This window comes from Mus musculus, chromosome X, assembly GCF_000001635.26.
Source record: "Mus musculus strain C57BL/6J chromosome X, GRCm38.p6 C57BL/6J".
Taxonomy (NCBI): Eukaryota; Metazoa; Chordata; class Mammalia; order Rodentia; family Muridae; genus Mus; species Mus musculus.
Genome location: NC_000086.7, coordinates 160,577,304 through 160,593,215, shown reverse-complemented (window position 1 = coordinate 160,593,215; position 15,912 = coordinate 160,577,304). Strand labels below are relative to the sequence as shown.

The window sequence follows — 15,912 nt, the reverse complement described above, 5'->3', positions numbered from 1 at the left end:
GAAGCCTGCTCTCCTCCTTTGAAGCTGGCAGCTTGCTGCCTGTGGAAATGCAGTCCTATTTCAGGACTTCATTTGAAAGAGATTTCAAAGAACGGCTGGGAAGCTGCAGCGAATTGCTTTTTGTGGCTCGTCTCCCTGGCCAGAGTCTCATCTTGAGCGCAAAGCAGCAGCTGCTGCTTCTCACTTCACAGCCACATCACTGGCAGGCTGAGTGTTCGGAGTCAGCCTGGGCCTAGTCTGAAGGACTCTAGTTCTTCTAGAACTTCCCTCATGCAGCACTGGGCACTCTTATGCCTGTATCTTTTTTTTTTTTTTTTTTTGAGACAGTGTTTCTCTGTATAGCCCTGGCTGTCCTGGAGCTCACTTTGTAGACCAGGCTGGCCTCGAACTCAGAGATCCCCCTGCCTCTGCCTCCCAAGTGCTGGGAATAAAGGCGTGCGCCACCATGCCCGGCTGCCTGTATCTTTTTTACTGTATGTTCAAAATTCTCTACCAGGAGCCTGTTAGGCAATTACAGGGCTCTGAGCCTGGATTATGTTGAAAATGTCATAAAGATACAAGAGGGCAGGAGAGATGCCCAGCAGTTATGAGTGCTTGCTGCTCTTCCAGAGGACCTGAGTTGGGTTCTCAGAATCCATGTCAAGGTGGCTTAAAACTGTCAACAGCTCCAGCTCCTGGGGGATCTGATACTTCCTTCTGGCTTCCACAGGGACCCCTACACAGGCGGTGTGCATGCACACACAGACACACACACACACGCGCACGCATGCACATATACACACAGAAACAGATAAATACATTTTTAAAAAATGCCTATAAATGCTGAGGACCCCCATGGCTCCCTGGCATCTTCTACTTTGAGAACAAGGCGCCATGCCCTGCATCTGCACTCTGAGAGCTCCGGACACCTCTGAGCACCATCCTCCTTTCATCTCCACATACACTTGGAGAAGCTCAGGGACAGCCTTGTTTCCATTTCAGAGGTGAAAAGCCACTGCGAATTGCAACCTATCACAACCAAATGTGAGCATGATACTTGGGCACCAGTGACGTCTTTCAGGGCTGATTATTCCCAGAAACTATTATTTTCGTTGTCCGTCTCTGTCCTAACACGGGGAAGACAAGACTTAAAAAGCAATGCTATTCCCCAGGACAACGGTGAAAGATTTAGCAGATTTGGTCAGGCCTGAGCCTTCCCTGCTGCAGTGCCCTGACCATACCCATCTGCGAGTGCTTCTGTAAAAATGAAGTGAACATTGTTTGTGCAGGAACACACCACTCATTTCTATGGCAAATGCTGACTCATGCTCTGAGCCTGCAGTATAGTGCTCTCAGGGGGAGCAGGGACACAGGCTACCTGTTACAATCCTAAAACAAGGCTTTGTCTGCCTATCAGAAAAGCCAGATACTTTTTCTGGATTCTGGAAGATAAGGGATTTTCTTAAGGTAAGAAGAGATGCCCTTAAGTATAAACAGCCAGGACAAGTTCCTCTGAAGAGTATAAGTCAAAGTTAACTAGGGCAAATTTAGTCCATTTTGGCAATGAAGAATTACATGACCAGAGTAGACTAGGGCACTGAAAAAACTTCCAGAAAGACAGACTTATTCTGCTTGGTGAACAGCTTGGTTCAGACAGACGTCATTCTGTTAAGATGTGCCCCTGTCAGGGTCTGCCTGCCTAGCTATTGTTGCTGGAAGGATCTTTTCACCTTCAAGATGTGTCACTAGTTCATCGAACCTATTTCTGTAACTCTTGGTGAGAGCCAATTTAAGCTGCTTCTCTGTTCACTCTGCACTCAGAAGAGACCAATTTCTAGTTCCTTTTTGGAGTCCATGAGAGCAGATGCTGTGACAAATGTTCCAGTGAAATGAACCTAGAAAATGATCCCAGGGTGCTTCTCAGGGGAGCAGCGGGTTCATCAGCATTAGCTGTGGCTTAAACACATCCTGCTTTCAGCCTGAGTGCTGTCATCTCTCCCTGCGAAGCTTTCTGGTGGGACATGCTTTTTGTGACAGAACAGGGGCTCGAGGGGGAAGGCAGAAGAACGTTCCCAATGAGTCTACAAATGACAGATTCAGAGGGTGGACATGTTTATGGGTAAGGCCCTACTGCATCTGGCAGCCTGAACTGGGCAGCAGTTCCTGCAAATGAGAAGCGACCGCTTTTGTTAGGTAGGTCATTGTACCATAAGCCCCACTAGGAGCACTGTCATAAAAGAGGTGGCAAATTCCTGTGGCTTGGTCTTTTTCCAGGATGTCTGTGGTTCCAAATGACACCTGCAGCCAGAAAAAGCAGGAAAAAAAATGAGTGGGACCTCTCTTTTTCTGTCACAAAGGACTCTGCATGTTGGAAGTGGTGTCAGCTGGGTTACAGGGGAGGCTGGGAGCTGGAGGCTAGGCCTCACAGCACAAGGCAGGTGACATGATGACAATGACACAGAATGCATGGTAAAGTGGCCACTGTGGATACTGTGTTTTCACAGGCCTCCTTTTGCTGCTCAGTACCGATTCTTATGACAGCTTCTTTGCCCCACTCAATTTTGTGTGCACGGTAAGTAGTTTACCCAAAACCAGGTATGTAATGTCTGGAATAAAACCTACAGCAACAAAGACCAGCTTCCTTAAAGGTTGTTAGATTTCCCAAGTGGCCAACTTCGCCATTTCCTAACCAAATGGTTGACATTTTTTTCTTTTCTTTTCTTTTTTTTTTTTTTTTTTTTTTTTACCATCTGTGATGACATTTTCTTGGTTTGAGTATATGCCTTCCAATTAGACACTATCTCCAGCATGTACAGGGAGAACTAGCAACCAAACCGACTACCCCGCCTTTGGCCCAGTTACACCCACCTGGTCCTGCAGGAACAGCTGATTGGCCAGCTGCACTATCTGGTCCACATGGATGATGCCCCCGATACTGTCCATTTCGGTATCTGAGAGCAGAGTCAGTACCATGATGGCTTCTACCAGTAGCTGCCGATACTCAGGCTGGGACACACGGTTGAGCACTGACTCCACATGGACGGCAAACTTGATCTCACAAGGGGTCATCTACCAAATGATCAGCAGGTTGCCAGTGTGAAAGATGGGCCAGACAGAGCCCTATCATCAATGCTGCCCTAGCACCTTTGGAGCTCAGCTAAAGGCTACCTTCCTCCTGGCCACTGTCTTGACTTTATAGCAGCAGCCCTCTGGAACAAAGGATGACTGCTTTTCCCTGAGGGCCAGCTGAGCTTGTTCTAGTTCTTTTTGTCTGTCTTTTGACAGTGACTTTTAGGGAGCAGGGGCTATTTCTTATTTCTTAAAGAAATTCCCTGTGGTATAAAGAATGGTACCAGGCTGGCAGATGGCAGGTTTACAAAAGGAACACAGCCATTCAGGGCAGAATCTTTTTAAAAAAAATGGCAGGTAGAGAGATGGCTCAGTGGTTAAGAGCACTGACTGCTCTTCCGAAGGTCCTGAGTTCAATTCCCAGCAACCACATGGTGGTTCACAACCATCTGTAATGAGATCTGACGCCCTCTTCTGGTGTGTCTGAAGTCAGCTACAGCGTACTTATGTATAATAATAAATACATCTTTGGACCAGAGCAAGCAGGGACTGAGTGAGCAAAGTTGACTAGAGTGAGCGGGGATGACCGGAATAAGCAGAGTTCCTCAAAATTCAATTCCCAACAACCACATGCAGGCTCACAACCATCTGTACAGCTACAGTATACTCATATACATAAAATAAATAAACAAATAAATATTTTTTTAAAAAAAGAATGGTATCTTGGGCAGGGTAAAATTAAAAAAAAAAGAAAACAAAACAAAACAAAATCTGTTTTTTAAAAGACTGCCTGAAGTGCCTGGTGTGGTGCCTCCTGCTTGAAAGGCTAAAGATAACCCAGAGCACACGGAGGGCAGGGAAAGCAAAGGCAAGGCTGCTGGTGCTTGAAGGGGCCTTGACTGGCTCTAGTGCATGCCTGACAGGCTTTGGGTGGGCTTCTAAGGGCCCAGAGAGTTTATAAATGCTATTGCTCAGGGGAATGAGAGGGAAAGGTAACAAGAAAGGAATTTTGCACAATTTGAGGGTAAGACAGTTAAAGTGATCAGAACTACAGACGGCCTAGTCCATAGAGTAATGCTAAAAGGCATATGCAGAATCAGCCACGAGGTGAGCCCGGGCTGGGCTGCTCTCTGGGTCTTCTCACTTTACCTCTTGGGTTGTCGAGGATGGGAGGACGTAACCATCGATGGACAGGCCATGGCACTAGAAGCAGAACACAGACATTTCAGTCAGATTCCAACACAAGTGTGTGCTTGCTCACACACTCACACACACACACACACACACACACACACACACACACACACACACACACACTTTCCTTGCCCTGGAAATCTGCATGAGGGTTGGAACATGCCAGACTGTCAGAGTTATTTTTAGAGCGCTGTTCTCACTGCCCACAGGCTGTGTTTTCGATGGAACAATTCTAGGGAAAGCAGCAGGCATCTTTCAGATTGGTGCAGGAACAGTGTCCTAGGGAGCTGCTGTGTCCTCCTCCCAAGAGGCTCTGCATTGCACTTGGCAACTGGACCCTGGTGCCTGCCAGAGCCCCTTTGGTCCCACAATGAAGAGAGATTGTCATGGTGAAGTAATGCTCCTGTGCCTTTGCAGCCGTCTATTTTCGAGATTTCTATAATAAGCACCAATCACAAAAGGCTGGAGCACATGCACACGCACACACGCACACCCATGTATATAAATACCAACAGGGTGCAATATAAAATGCTGCTTTTTCATAATAAAAGCATGTTGGTATTGGGCCAGCAGAAGCCTGGCCGGAAATGTATGGTGCCCCAGAAAGACTGAGGAGAATTTCGAGGAATAGTTGGGCCTGTTCTAATCGGCCACCTTTTACCCTCCAGTTGGCAGCAGCTGCCCTGCCTTCATGCTGCCTGGTTCAAGGGCTCCTTACGAGTCTAGAAGGGTGGACCTGGGGCCTCTACAGGCAGCCATCTTGCGCAAGGCCTTGGTTCACAGAGCATAGGCCCTGAAGCCCTGTGACTGGCCCTGGGCACTTGCTACAGAAAGAAGACATCGAGCTGTGGCTTCACAAATGAGGTGGAATATGTTCTCATTCAGGATTACTGCAGTTCTCTCCTACTGTGAAATGAGCTAAAAAGGAATGGTTCAGAGAAAAAAAGAAATTTGTCTTGCTTTGCAAAGCTTTTAAATGAGGCACATTGTCCCTCCATGGGGGAGGCAGGTCAAGCCCTGGTGGGGGCCTTGGGAGTGGTGTGAATACTCTGGAGTAGGAATGTGGGGGAAGATGGGATTGTGGGGTGTTGAGAACAAAGTGGCGCTGCCTTCCCACGCTGCCCCCACTTTAGCAGCAAGTGTTTTAGACAGGGCCTCCTGCACTCAGGTGTGTGGTGCATTGCTGGCCATGGATGTGTCATTTCCTGTCAGTTTCAAACTCCAAACTCCAATGCAATGTTAACAGTCCCTAGGCAGATGGGAAGCACAGTGCTATTCCACTGCGATGGGAGCAGTGGGCAGCTGGTTACGGGATTGGGGGGGGCCCTAGGGTCTCTATCTTCCAGCTGTGGAAACACAGTTATTCCAGGGCAGGAGGGAGTGTGTATCTTCAGGGCACACGGATTCTGGGACCAGGCTATAATATTTTGTTTCTTTGTACCCTAGAACACTTATCAAGTAGAAGGGGCTCCATCATGCCCTGAATGACTCACGCATCATGTCTGTCAGCCTCGCGCTGACAGCTTGAGAAGCTGTCTGTGTGGTAGCTAGCCAATACAGATCCAGTTCATGCTGCAGGTTCTCTGTGGCATTTTTGCTCAAACTCTTCCCTGCCCTCTCTGGTTTTTGTCTATCTTTAGTTTTCTATGATCCTAAACTATGTCAAAGTTGGTTGCACACAAACAGGAATGCTATTTTGTCATGCCTTGCAGGGCCATTTGGCAATGTTTGAAGTTATTTTTGGTGTCATGTCTGGAAGAGGAGATGCTACTGACAACCAGTAGGTAGACACTGCCTCCTATACAACAGTGCACAAGACAGTACTATAGTAGAGCCACCTAGCCCTAGATGCCACAGTGCCAAGGCAGAGAGACTTTGCTCTAGGCTGAGCCATTCAAGGTTGGAGATACATGTTCTATAGCCATCTGCTGCCTGGTACTTGGTAGGGCCACTGTGCCTCCTGAAGGTAGACAGGGTCAGGCTCATTTTCCCGAGAGTCTATGTCTCCTCAGCACCCACCTCACCTTCTGAAGGATCTTCCACACTTTCTGGTAGAATCCCACGGGGACCCTGTTAATGGCCCCATCCAACCTTCTCCGGCGCAGCCACTGGCCCTGCTGTTCTCCCCAGCCCAGGTGCTGTCCTCCAGAGTCTGTAGATGATGTGCCTGTCGGGGAGGATGGGGTGCTGGACCTCTGCAAAACAGATACCATATGGCCTTCAGTAGCAGGTGCCCTGGAGAAAAGCTGGCCACTTTGAAGGCCAGATAAGCAAATTCATCAGAATCTCTATGTCACCCAGCCAAGGGCATAGGGGTCCTTGACTTCTCTTTGTCAGCTCTTGATGTTGGCTTTAATTTTTCATGCTTTTTTGGTAGCTTAATTCTTCCCAAGATCTAAGAAGTAGTATAACAGCAGGGGACCCTGAGCTCATAGGACAGACCAAACAGGTACAAGTGTGGGCTTTGCCATTAGGTTGTTGGAGCCAAGCTCAAGAGCAGCTACGACAGCACCCAGGTTCAGGCTGCCTGTGCCCTATGCTAGCACCACCTGTTGTCCCAGTTGATCTACATGATAGGGACATCACCTCCCTGGGGGAGCTGTCTGCAGCCATTCACTTGGTGAAGACACAGAAATGCCTAAGCCTGAGAGTCCTTGTCGCTTGTGATGACTACTCAGCTATCATCCTGAAGGCCACTCCCTCAGAGACCACTAGCCGGGCATGAAAGCCTATCTAAGGGAAGCTAGCTCAGAGAGTGCTTGGAGGAGTGGTCTCAGAGAAAGGGAGGTGGGTAGGAAGGACAACCTGGGCCAGGAGCTAATGTCGGGAGGGCCTGCTTTACTTCAGCAGTTCCACAGAGAAGTGACTATCACCTACCCAGAGGATAAACACCACAGTGAGTGCCATACATATACAATGAGAAAGAAAGGATCAGGAAGCGAAGATAGAAGGTCAAATAAAAATTCATTCTTAGCAGTGGGGGTCATTGGTTTTGGGTTCTCTGCCTATGCTTTTCAATACTGATTTCTGCTGTCTTGCTGTTGGTCCCAAGTTTTCTTCTAAGGCTAGGCTACGGTAGCCTTCAGCTTGAACTTGCTGACCATGGTTCCAGGGTGCTATCTCCTTTCCAGTGCCTTATAGAAGGCTAGACTTCTCCACAAGACAAATGCTGCAGGGCTGTTGAGCACTCAGGGGCAGAGATCACGTGTGGATACCCCACTGACTTGCCCTGGACAGGTTCTTCAGGTTGGGACAATGCTAACACACATCTTTACATGTTTTGGGTTGGACTATTTGGCACTTTCATTTCACAGTGTGCAACATCAAATTTAAAGGCTTAAAAATAAAATCCAAATATTAAGCATACTAGCAGGGTGGGAGGTGGGATGCTTCTCTAAGAACTCATTTTGCCTTCAACAGATCTTATTTTGAAAAGGCAGTTAGGCTGGGTTATTCTGCTGGGCTCATTACTGCCATTTAAATAAGGCAACAATTAGCTACAAATAAAAGTAATTACAGCCACACTCATCAGTGACTCAGCTGATTTTCTCCTTCTGGTTTTGGGAGGCAGATTCAGACTCGCCTCTGCAATTAGAACATTTCCTGGGCCTCCACTTGAGCTAGGGCCACATGCTCAGCTGGGACAGGAGAGTAAAAAGTGGTGGTTAGCCTGGGGTGGGAGGAGCAGTAGCTCAACACTCAATAAAAAGGCATCTGGGCTGGGAATGGGGACCAGTGATGGAGTGTCTGTTTAGCATGCTCAAACCCCTGAGTTCCATCTTCAGCACTGCAAAACAAACAAGAAGGGGGTAGAACCAGGGTTTTAAAGATTCTAGAAACTCCTAGGAGTTGATAAGCTAAGTACACCTCACCCACACTGTATTGAGGAGTTTGACAAGCCAAGATCTAAGAGCATGAAATAGAAAGTAAAGTTTAGTTCAGGAACATCTAGTTGGAAAATACCTCCATCATCAATTGAAAACCCTTAACCCAGTGGTTCTCAACCTTCCTAATACTCAGCCGACCACTTCATACAATTCCTCATGTTGTGAGCCATACATTTTTTCATTGTTACTTCATAACTGTAATTTTGCTCCTGTTAGGGATCATAATATAAATATCTGATATGCAGATAGTTGAGTTGTAGGTGACTCCCATGAAAAAAGTCAGTTGAACCCCCAAGGGGTTGCAACACACAGGTTGAGAACCACTGCCTTAACCTTTACTCAAACCATTACAAGTCAGGGATGAGGGGTGTGGTGAAGCTCAGAGCTGGAATGTTTGCTTAGAATGTGTGAGGACCTTGGTTCCATGCCCAAAAGTACATGTGTGCATGCACCCCACCCACAACACAAGTATAGCTGAGGTGGGAGCATGGGTAAGGCCAGAAGAGAACTTGAAAATTACAGTCAGGGAGGAGGCGGCAGGGAGGGGTGAGATGCCAATGCAAATTTACCACAGACTTGATGGAATGCAAACTGTTGGACATGGTCTGGCCCAAAGGAAAGAACTGCAAAAGAAAGAGAAAAGACTCAATCACACACAGTGACCCCAAGAGGCACAAATAGTTGAGAAGGAACCCAGAGCAGCATGAGATAAGCCCTAGAGGGGTTCTCGTTGAGTAGCAGTGACAGATGCAGACCCACTGCTCCCTGGCAGCCCAGCTTGGCCTTAAAGATCAAGTGTTGCCAGGCCCTTTTCCTTTGTAGAGCAGGACACAGGTTCCAAAGTCACAGGCATGCCAAGTGACCATTTCATGCTGTATTGTAAACATCTATAGAGATCAAAAGAACCCTAACTTTAGCTACGAATGTCTGCCATCCGACAGGCATCCTATAGACTATTCTTAAATGTACACAGTAGATCAGGCTGATGATCTTCGGCCATATACATCTTTTCTCATCTAAGAATCTAGATGGCACCCTTAATTTGCATACTGCTCTGTGTCTGTAGTATGCTTGCAAACATGAGTAGAAAGTTCTACCATTGACAGCCATTAAATTTTGGCCAGAGAACATTTTCTTGACATGAGTAGGCAAATACAAAGCTGGTACTGGCGGCCTGGATATAAACACACCAGAAAAGGAATGTAATCATATCATCGCTGTCACAGGCAAGGGCAGCATTAAATAGAAGCAGCCATCCATATTCACCCAGGATCAGGCCTTTGAGCTGTGGGTAACTAGAGGGACGGTGCCACCGAGTGGCTGACAAAGGAAGATGTTTGGAAAATCACTTCCTTAGAAGGAGCAAAAATGAGAGACTCTGTATGGTCTATACTCTGCATTACGTGCCATCACACTGTTTACCCTTTCCTGGTCACAGAGACATATCATTAGACATATGAATCCAAAATCAGATATGGGAGTGTGCATCTGTAGTCACAGCTACTCAAGAAGCTAAGGAATGAGGACGCCTTGAGCCCAGCAGTTTGGGGACAGCCGGCACAGCATGGAGATCCCCATCTAAAAAACAATGTATAACTAAAAAGCACATCTATTTTTTCTCAAGGGAAGGAGCATATCATGAGCTGTTGTATAGTGTGCCCGGACACTTTTTTTCCAGGCTTCAATCTCCTCAGATTTGGCTGAGGGCAGAACTGGTAGCATCATCTTATTTTTTCTACTGATGACATCACTAACCAAATTCCCCTCTTTTTGAACAGAGGTGGTGATAGAGGCAGAGCCTGGACCATCTCTTTCACAAAAAAATCCTTACAAAAGCTGAGTTTGATAAATGCAATTCTTTTGATTAAGAGCCTATACTAAATGAGCTAACTGGCTACCCTATCTGCAAGGCAAAGAGCAAGGTCCTCTCTCCTACCCTCTCATCCGCTTCTCTGGCTCTGGGGCTACCTGAGTTACGGTGCCATTCTACCCACATCCAAACTCTGTATTTGCAGCCCCAATTTCCGTGTTCCAGACAGAAAGAGTGTACAGTCAACAGAGAGACAGACAAACAAAGCAAGGCACTTCACCTGCTCATCAGCACTAGCTCGCCTATTCATCTGAAAATAAAAACATCAGAAAGTAAAAAACCACTTTTCAAGTTAGGAATGCCCCATTGCTTCTATCACACTCCCATAAGCCAGAGCATGCTGATTCCACCTCAGGGGTTTGCCAGTCCCCCCTCACAGACCCAAGCAAATGAGGCAGCATGACTAAGATATAAGTAGATTTTCTCAGTGTAGGTCACAGTCATGTCCTAACGCAGTATTAGGTGCAACAAGACTGAAAAGGTTTGGTGGCTGATTATGGGATGGATCCCCAGGTGGGGTAGTCTCTAGGTAGTCCATCCTTTGGTCTTAGTTCCACACTTTGACTCTGTAACTCATTTCATAGGTATTTTGTTCCCTATTCTAAGGAGGAACGAAGTATCCACACATTGATCTTCCCTCTTCTTGGTTTTCTTGTGTTTTGCAAATTGTATCTTGGGCGTTCTATGTTTCTGGGCTAATATCCACTTATCAGTGAGTGCATATCTAATGACTTCTTTTGTGATTGGGTTACCTCATTAAGGATGATACCCAGACACTATTGCATATGCCAGCAAGATTTTGCTGAAGGGACCCTGATATAGCTGTCTCATATGAGGCTATGCCAGTGCCTGGCAAATACAGAAGTGGATGCTCACAGTCATCTATAAGACAGAACACAGGGCCCCCAATGGAGGAGCTAGAGAAAGCACTCAAGGAGCTAAAGGGATCTGCAACCCTATAGGTGGAACAACAATATGAACTAACCAGTACCCACCAGAGCTCGTGTCTCTAGCTGCATATGTATCAAAAGATGGCCTAGTCGGCCATCAGTGGAAAGAGAGGCCCATTGGTCTTGCAAACTTTATATGCCCCAGTACAGGGGAACGCCAGGGCCAAGAAGAGGGAGTGGGTGGGTGGGGGAGCAGGGTGGAGGAAGGGTATAGGGAACTTTTGGGATAGCATTTGAAATCTGAAATGTATATAAAGAAAATATCTAATAAAAATATGCAAAAAAGAAAAAAAAGACTGAAAAGGTGTTGAGTTGCAGACCTATGACAGTCAGCTAAAAAGATTTCTACTGTGAATTAAATTAGGGTGAAAAATGAAGAGACAACTGTGGCTGGTGGTAAATGCAGGTATAATTATTCCAGTCTATTTCCACATCCCCCTTGCTATTTCAAACGAAGAACACATTTGATGGAGAAATGGTTCTCTCTTCTGACATTATTCTACTTTAACAAATTATTTTTATTTCATGGTATGCATATTTGCCTACATGTGTCATATGTGCACCACCTGTGTGCCTGGTGCCTGCAGAGATCAGAGGAGGGCATCAGATCCCCTGGACCTAGAGTCACAGACAGCTAGCTGTCATGCTGGTGCTAGGAACTGAACTTAAGTCTTCTCCAAAAGCAGCCAGGACTTTGAACTCCTGATTCATCCCTCAAGCCCCAGGACTCTACTTTTTAAATAACACAGCAACAAATATGGACAAGGGAGTATTCCAGGATGTATATGTAAGATCACATGAAGGCTAGATATTGGTAAGTGCATGCAAATGGCTTTGGGGTACCTACCTGGGCTAGAGGGCTATCTTCAGATCCTACGACTTCTACAGAGAGCAGGTCAAAGCTTCATGTCCTTGTTTTTCAGAGATGAGCCCTGGCAGAACCATTTACACCCCTCCCACATGGCTGCCATGCTACGGTCTTCTTACCTGTTTCATCTCACTCCTCAGTCTGGTGATGCCACTCCGCTCAGTTTTGGTGGCTCCAGTATGACCCACCTCATGGATGGAGATGGCAGGGCTGGACATGGAGGAGTGTATTGGGCGCACTGCAAGGAAAATGCATGCGTGGTGCTTTTAGGGGATCTATTGCACCTGCCTTGAGAGAGGCAACATGGGCAACATGTTTCTGAGATCTGCTTCTCTTCCCTGCCCCAGCCAGGCCTGGGCTTACAGTGCTGAAGGTAGCACAGGCTCACCACAGGAGGCCTGAAAGGTGGTGTGAAAATGTGGGTACTACTTAAACAGCAGGTACAGATCAGAGTGGCCAAAAACTGCTGGCTGATGGAATTGGTTTTGAAAAACACTTTTTTTTTTTTTACACTTATACAAAACACATTTTCTCTGTGGAAAACTGAGACCACCTAAGGAAGCCAGAAGTAACATCTGTCAACATTTCAGTCATTATTCTGGCAGTTTTCCCTCCATGAATACATGTTTTTCCAACATCAACATTAAATATATGTACAAAGAGGAACTCTCCATTATACACATGCCATGTCCATATGTAAGCATGATCAGTTGTTTCTGCACTTAACACGTTGTGAATGTTTTTCTACAGCATTACATATTGTTTCACATGTTTAATAACTGTATGACATTGGATCTCTAAATGAGTAATATCCAATTCTATTTGTGACTTTCTAAAGGATTCGTCTTGACTAATATGTAGGATCTACGGTGACCTTGCCAAGCTCTGTAATGCCACTGTCCCTGGTGAAATGACAAAACTGCTGCATACTCGATTGAAGGGCTTAGAACTGAGGTACTGATGGCTATGAGCCAACTGATGAGGTATCCTCATCAGGCCTTGTCTGGATCTGGGTGCAAGTATACATGTGTACTACCGTTCAGGACTGACAGAACTCAGGGCAGGCAGAGAGGAGATCTCAACCCAGGCCTTTGGGAGGAAGCAAGGGTTGAGCAGGCTAGAGAGCTCGGGGGTGAGGTAGAAAGTGTTGCCAGAGCCAGGCATGCAAGGCTACTATGGAATGGGGCAAAGAGGGGCTTCCCACCGTACCAGACCACACCTCCTTCCATCATATATACCATCAGGCTCAGGGCTTAACACCTGTCCCCAGTTTTTCTCCCTATGAGTATGGTCTCTAAGACAATGATCATAAATGATTATACTAAAAGGCAAATGTGATCATATCATTGCTCAATTGGAATCCTCCTGGGTCTAAATCTGTCTTCAGAATGAAGCCTAAACAATCTTTTTGGTGCCACAGGAAGCCCTCCTAATGGGTGCCCCACGTGGGCACATGCATGCATTACTCTCCCATTCCACTGCTCCTTTACTAGGCACAAGGCAAAGGTTACTTCCTATAGAACGCTGCTAAAGCCAAGAAAGTGGGAGGGAACCACCAAGGAGATCCAATGATGGTTCAAGAGGTAGGAGTGGTTCCAAAGAGATAGAAAACAAGCCAAATGAGGTGTGGAAAGCTCCAGGACAGTGTGTCTGGGGGAAAGGGTTAAAAATAGTCAATTTACGATTTAGTCCGAGTTTTAAGCCTACTAATAGCTTCCCAGCTTATAAAACCTGAAGTTACAAGACAATGAAGAAATGCTATGTTTTTAAAAGATAATCCATCTTCTGTCCTTGCTCATGATTAGACATGTCAAGGCATTCAAATGACATTCCTCAGTTCTTGGTTTTGTAAGCATCTATATAGCTTTATATTGAATGACAATTATCTGTCAAACCATATACACTATTATGATGAGCAGAACACATTAAATATTTATCTTTTCCATTTACATTTCAAGGACTGTGTGCTTGAAATAACTGCAAATTACTTTTGGGTAGGGCCTGCCAGCACTCCTCCTCCTCAGAATGAGAAGGCCGCCAATAGACAGCTGATTGCCCCATACGGCTTTGTCTGAGGTGCACGCTCAGGAAAAATACAAAGTACCCAATGTCCTTCTTATTAAATAAAAGGAATGATAGCCCACAGTGTGTTTCTTTGGCTCAATGAAATAAATTCACCAATGTGTCTACGAATCATTTAGCTTTTTTATGAGGAGGAGAAATGATAATTGCTTCAATTATAATTAGGGAACATTTGGGAACAAGAATCACACCAGGACTTTGGTGATTAGATTTCTTAGCACCGCAAGCAGATTTCCAAGACAGATAGTAAGTGAGCAATACTGGGATGAAGCGAGTGGACTGGCCCGCACACATCATAGAGCATTTCGCCCTGCTCTCTGGAGGGGGCCACAAAGGATGATCTGTACAGCTCTGTGATCCTGACATTTAGAGTCCCCTCCCCTCATAACACTTAGGACTACAGGAGATGCAAGGTACAAAGGTATACAGTTCACTCTGCCCTGTACCACTATAATCTGCAGTTAAATGCAACCCTTTGAGGGTACTCCTTGTCCCTAAAAAGCAGAAACCTTGATCCCATGCCTCCGTTCATCCCACTGAAAGAGGAAGCATGTGGTCCCTTCCGTATAGGGAGCTGCTGACACTGGTGCTGCTCTGCACGTGGGTCCCCATGAAGACTCACCGCTTCTCTCCACACCGAACTCCTTCCCACTCAGGATATGATGCAGAAGGCTCTTCATGTCGAAAGGGCTGAGGTTCATCAAGCTCTCCGAAGCTTCTTTTCCTGCAAACCAACATAAGAGACCCGGACATGGGCTGGTGCTGTGTGGCTCAGGGTGCAGGAGGGCAGTGGCAGGTCTCCTTGATCAGGATTCCTTCAATGGTGCTGCCGGCCTGAAAGACACTGGTCCTTGGAGAATGCAAATGCTTCTGTTTAGGTCAGTGCAGGTGCATTTAATTCCTAGACAGAATTTCTCACATTGCACTGATCCCTGATGTTGAAATGTGTTTTGCAAATGTTTGTATTTCTCCCAGTGAAGGTGTTATTAAGTGGAAGGAGACATCTTACAGTAAGGACATCGCTGTAGCTTAGCTGTCAGGTACAGCGAAGATTCTCATGTAAACATGGTGGCTTTTTTGCCTGCCCCAGTGAAGAACGTTGCTGTGCTACGTGGCCCGACAGCAGCCACCTCTCACAAAGGAACCTGGGAGAGCTTGAGCTCACCCAGAATGGAAGCCTGTTCAGAAGGACTTGAGTATGACTCAGCAAGGCAAGAGTGGCAAGCCATGGCCTTTTACCTGAGCAGTTCAGGCTCCGAGCCAGCTCTGTGGCCATCACCTGGATGATCAATCCAATCCGGAGTCTGAGCATCTCTGCAAAGAGGCTAGGCTGGGCCCGGACATACATGGCCAGGTAAACCACGATCTCCTGGTGCAAATACACATGGGAACAAGGCTTCAGGGAACCTGAGAAGCCTTTTGGCACTCCCAGGAAGGCTATGGCCCAACTTGCCCTTCCTGCATCAGGACCTGTGTGAGGACAGCAATGCTGATGTCCTGTCCACTGGCTTCATATATGAGTTCTGTGAGCTCCTCTGGGGGTAGAGGCCTAGGAAAGAGTAGCAGATCACTCACAATAGGTACCTCAGAGCAGGGCCTTCCTGCTCAATGGAAGTTCCATGCTTTCTACAAGCACCCACACAACACAGTGTTTTCTAAAAGCCACTGCCACCCTTCCACAATAGTACAATGCCCTCTCAGTACTCCTCTATAGTCTGGAGGTCGTCCAGTAGGGACTTACGTAGATATGGTCTTCTCCCGGGGCTCAGGGGGCAGTCCTACTGTAAGCTGCTTCTGGTGGGACAGCAGATCTGCACAGGCCTGCATATTTTTGAGGGGAAGGGTATAAAGGAAAATAAATTAAGCAAAACTAACTGAGAAGGCTAAATGGCAACAGCACCAGAAATTTACCTTCATGAACTTTATAATCCACGCACATGGCCTTTCTAAGAAACTTAAAACTTGGGCTGAGCAGCCCACATAGGGCTGAATCCCTGTGATCTTTGTATCTCC

General features: G+C 46.5%; 1 protein-coding gene across 11 annotated transcripts in view; it reads right to left on the bottom strand.

The window, feature by feature from the left end:
- The window catches only part of Phka2 (phosphorylase kinase alpha 2), a 96,976-nt gene that overhangs the window by 5,664 nt on the left and 75,400 nt on the right, over positions 1–15,912 (bottom strand). For 5 of the 11 annotated variants that reach the window (XM_006528679.4, XM_030251193.1, XM_030251194.1 and 2 more), the window contains 11 exons: positions 15,641–15,720; positions 15,370–15,448; positions 15,139–15,268; positions 14,522–14,623; positions 11,937–12,055; positions 10,220–10,249; positions 8,699–8,752; positions 6,267–6,437; positions 4,198–4,251; positions 2,848–3,048; positions 2,075–2,277 (listed from right to left, as the gene is read on the bottom strand). In XM_006528679.4, the coding sequence (XP_006528742.1) occupies positions 2,107–2,277; positions 2,848–3,048; positions 4,198–4,251; positions 6,267–6,437; positions 8,699–8,752; positions 10,220–10,249; positions 11,937–12,055; positions 14,522–14,623; positions 15,139–15,268; positions 15,370–15,448; positions 15,641–15,720 (1,191 nt within the window). In that variant the 3' untranslated portion in view covers positions 2,075–2,106. Of the gene's footprint in view, positions 1–1,493; positions 2,278–2,847; positions 3,049–4,197; positions 4,252–6,261; positions 6,438–8,698; positions 8,753–10,219; positions 10,250–11,936; positions 12,056–14,521; positions 14,624–15,138; positions 15,269–15,369; positions 15,449–15,640; positions 15,721–15,912 lie in introns of those variants that run through there. The other 6 variants (NM_172783.4, NM_001177879.2, XR_001782730.2 and 3 more) reach the window with 5 other exon arrangements.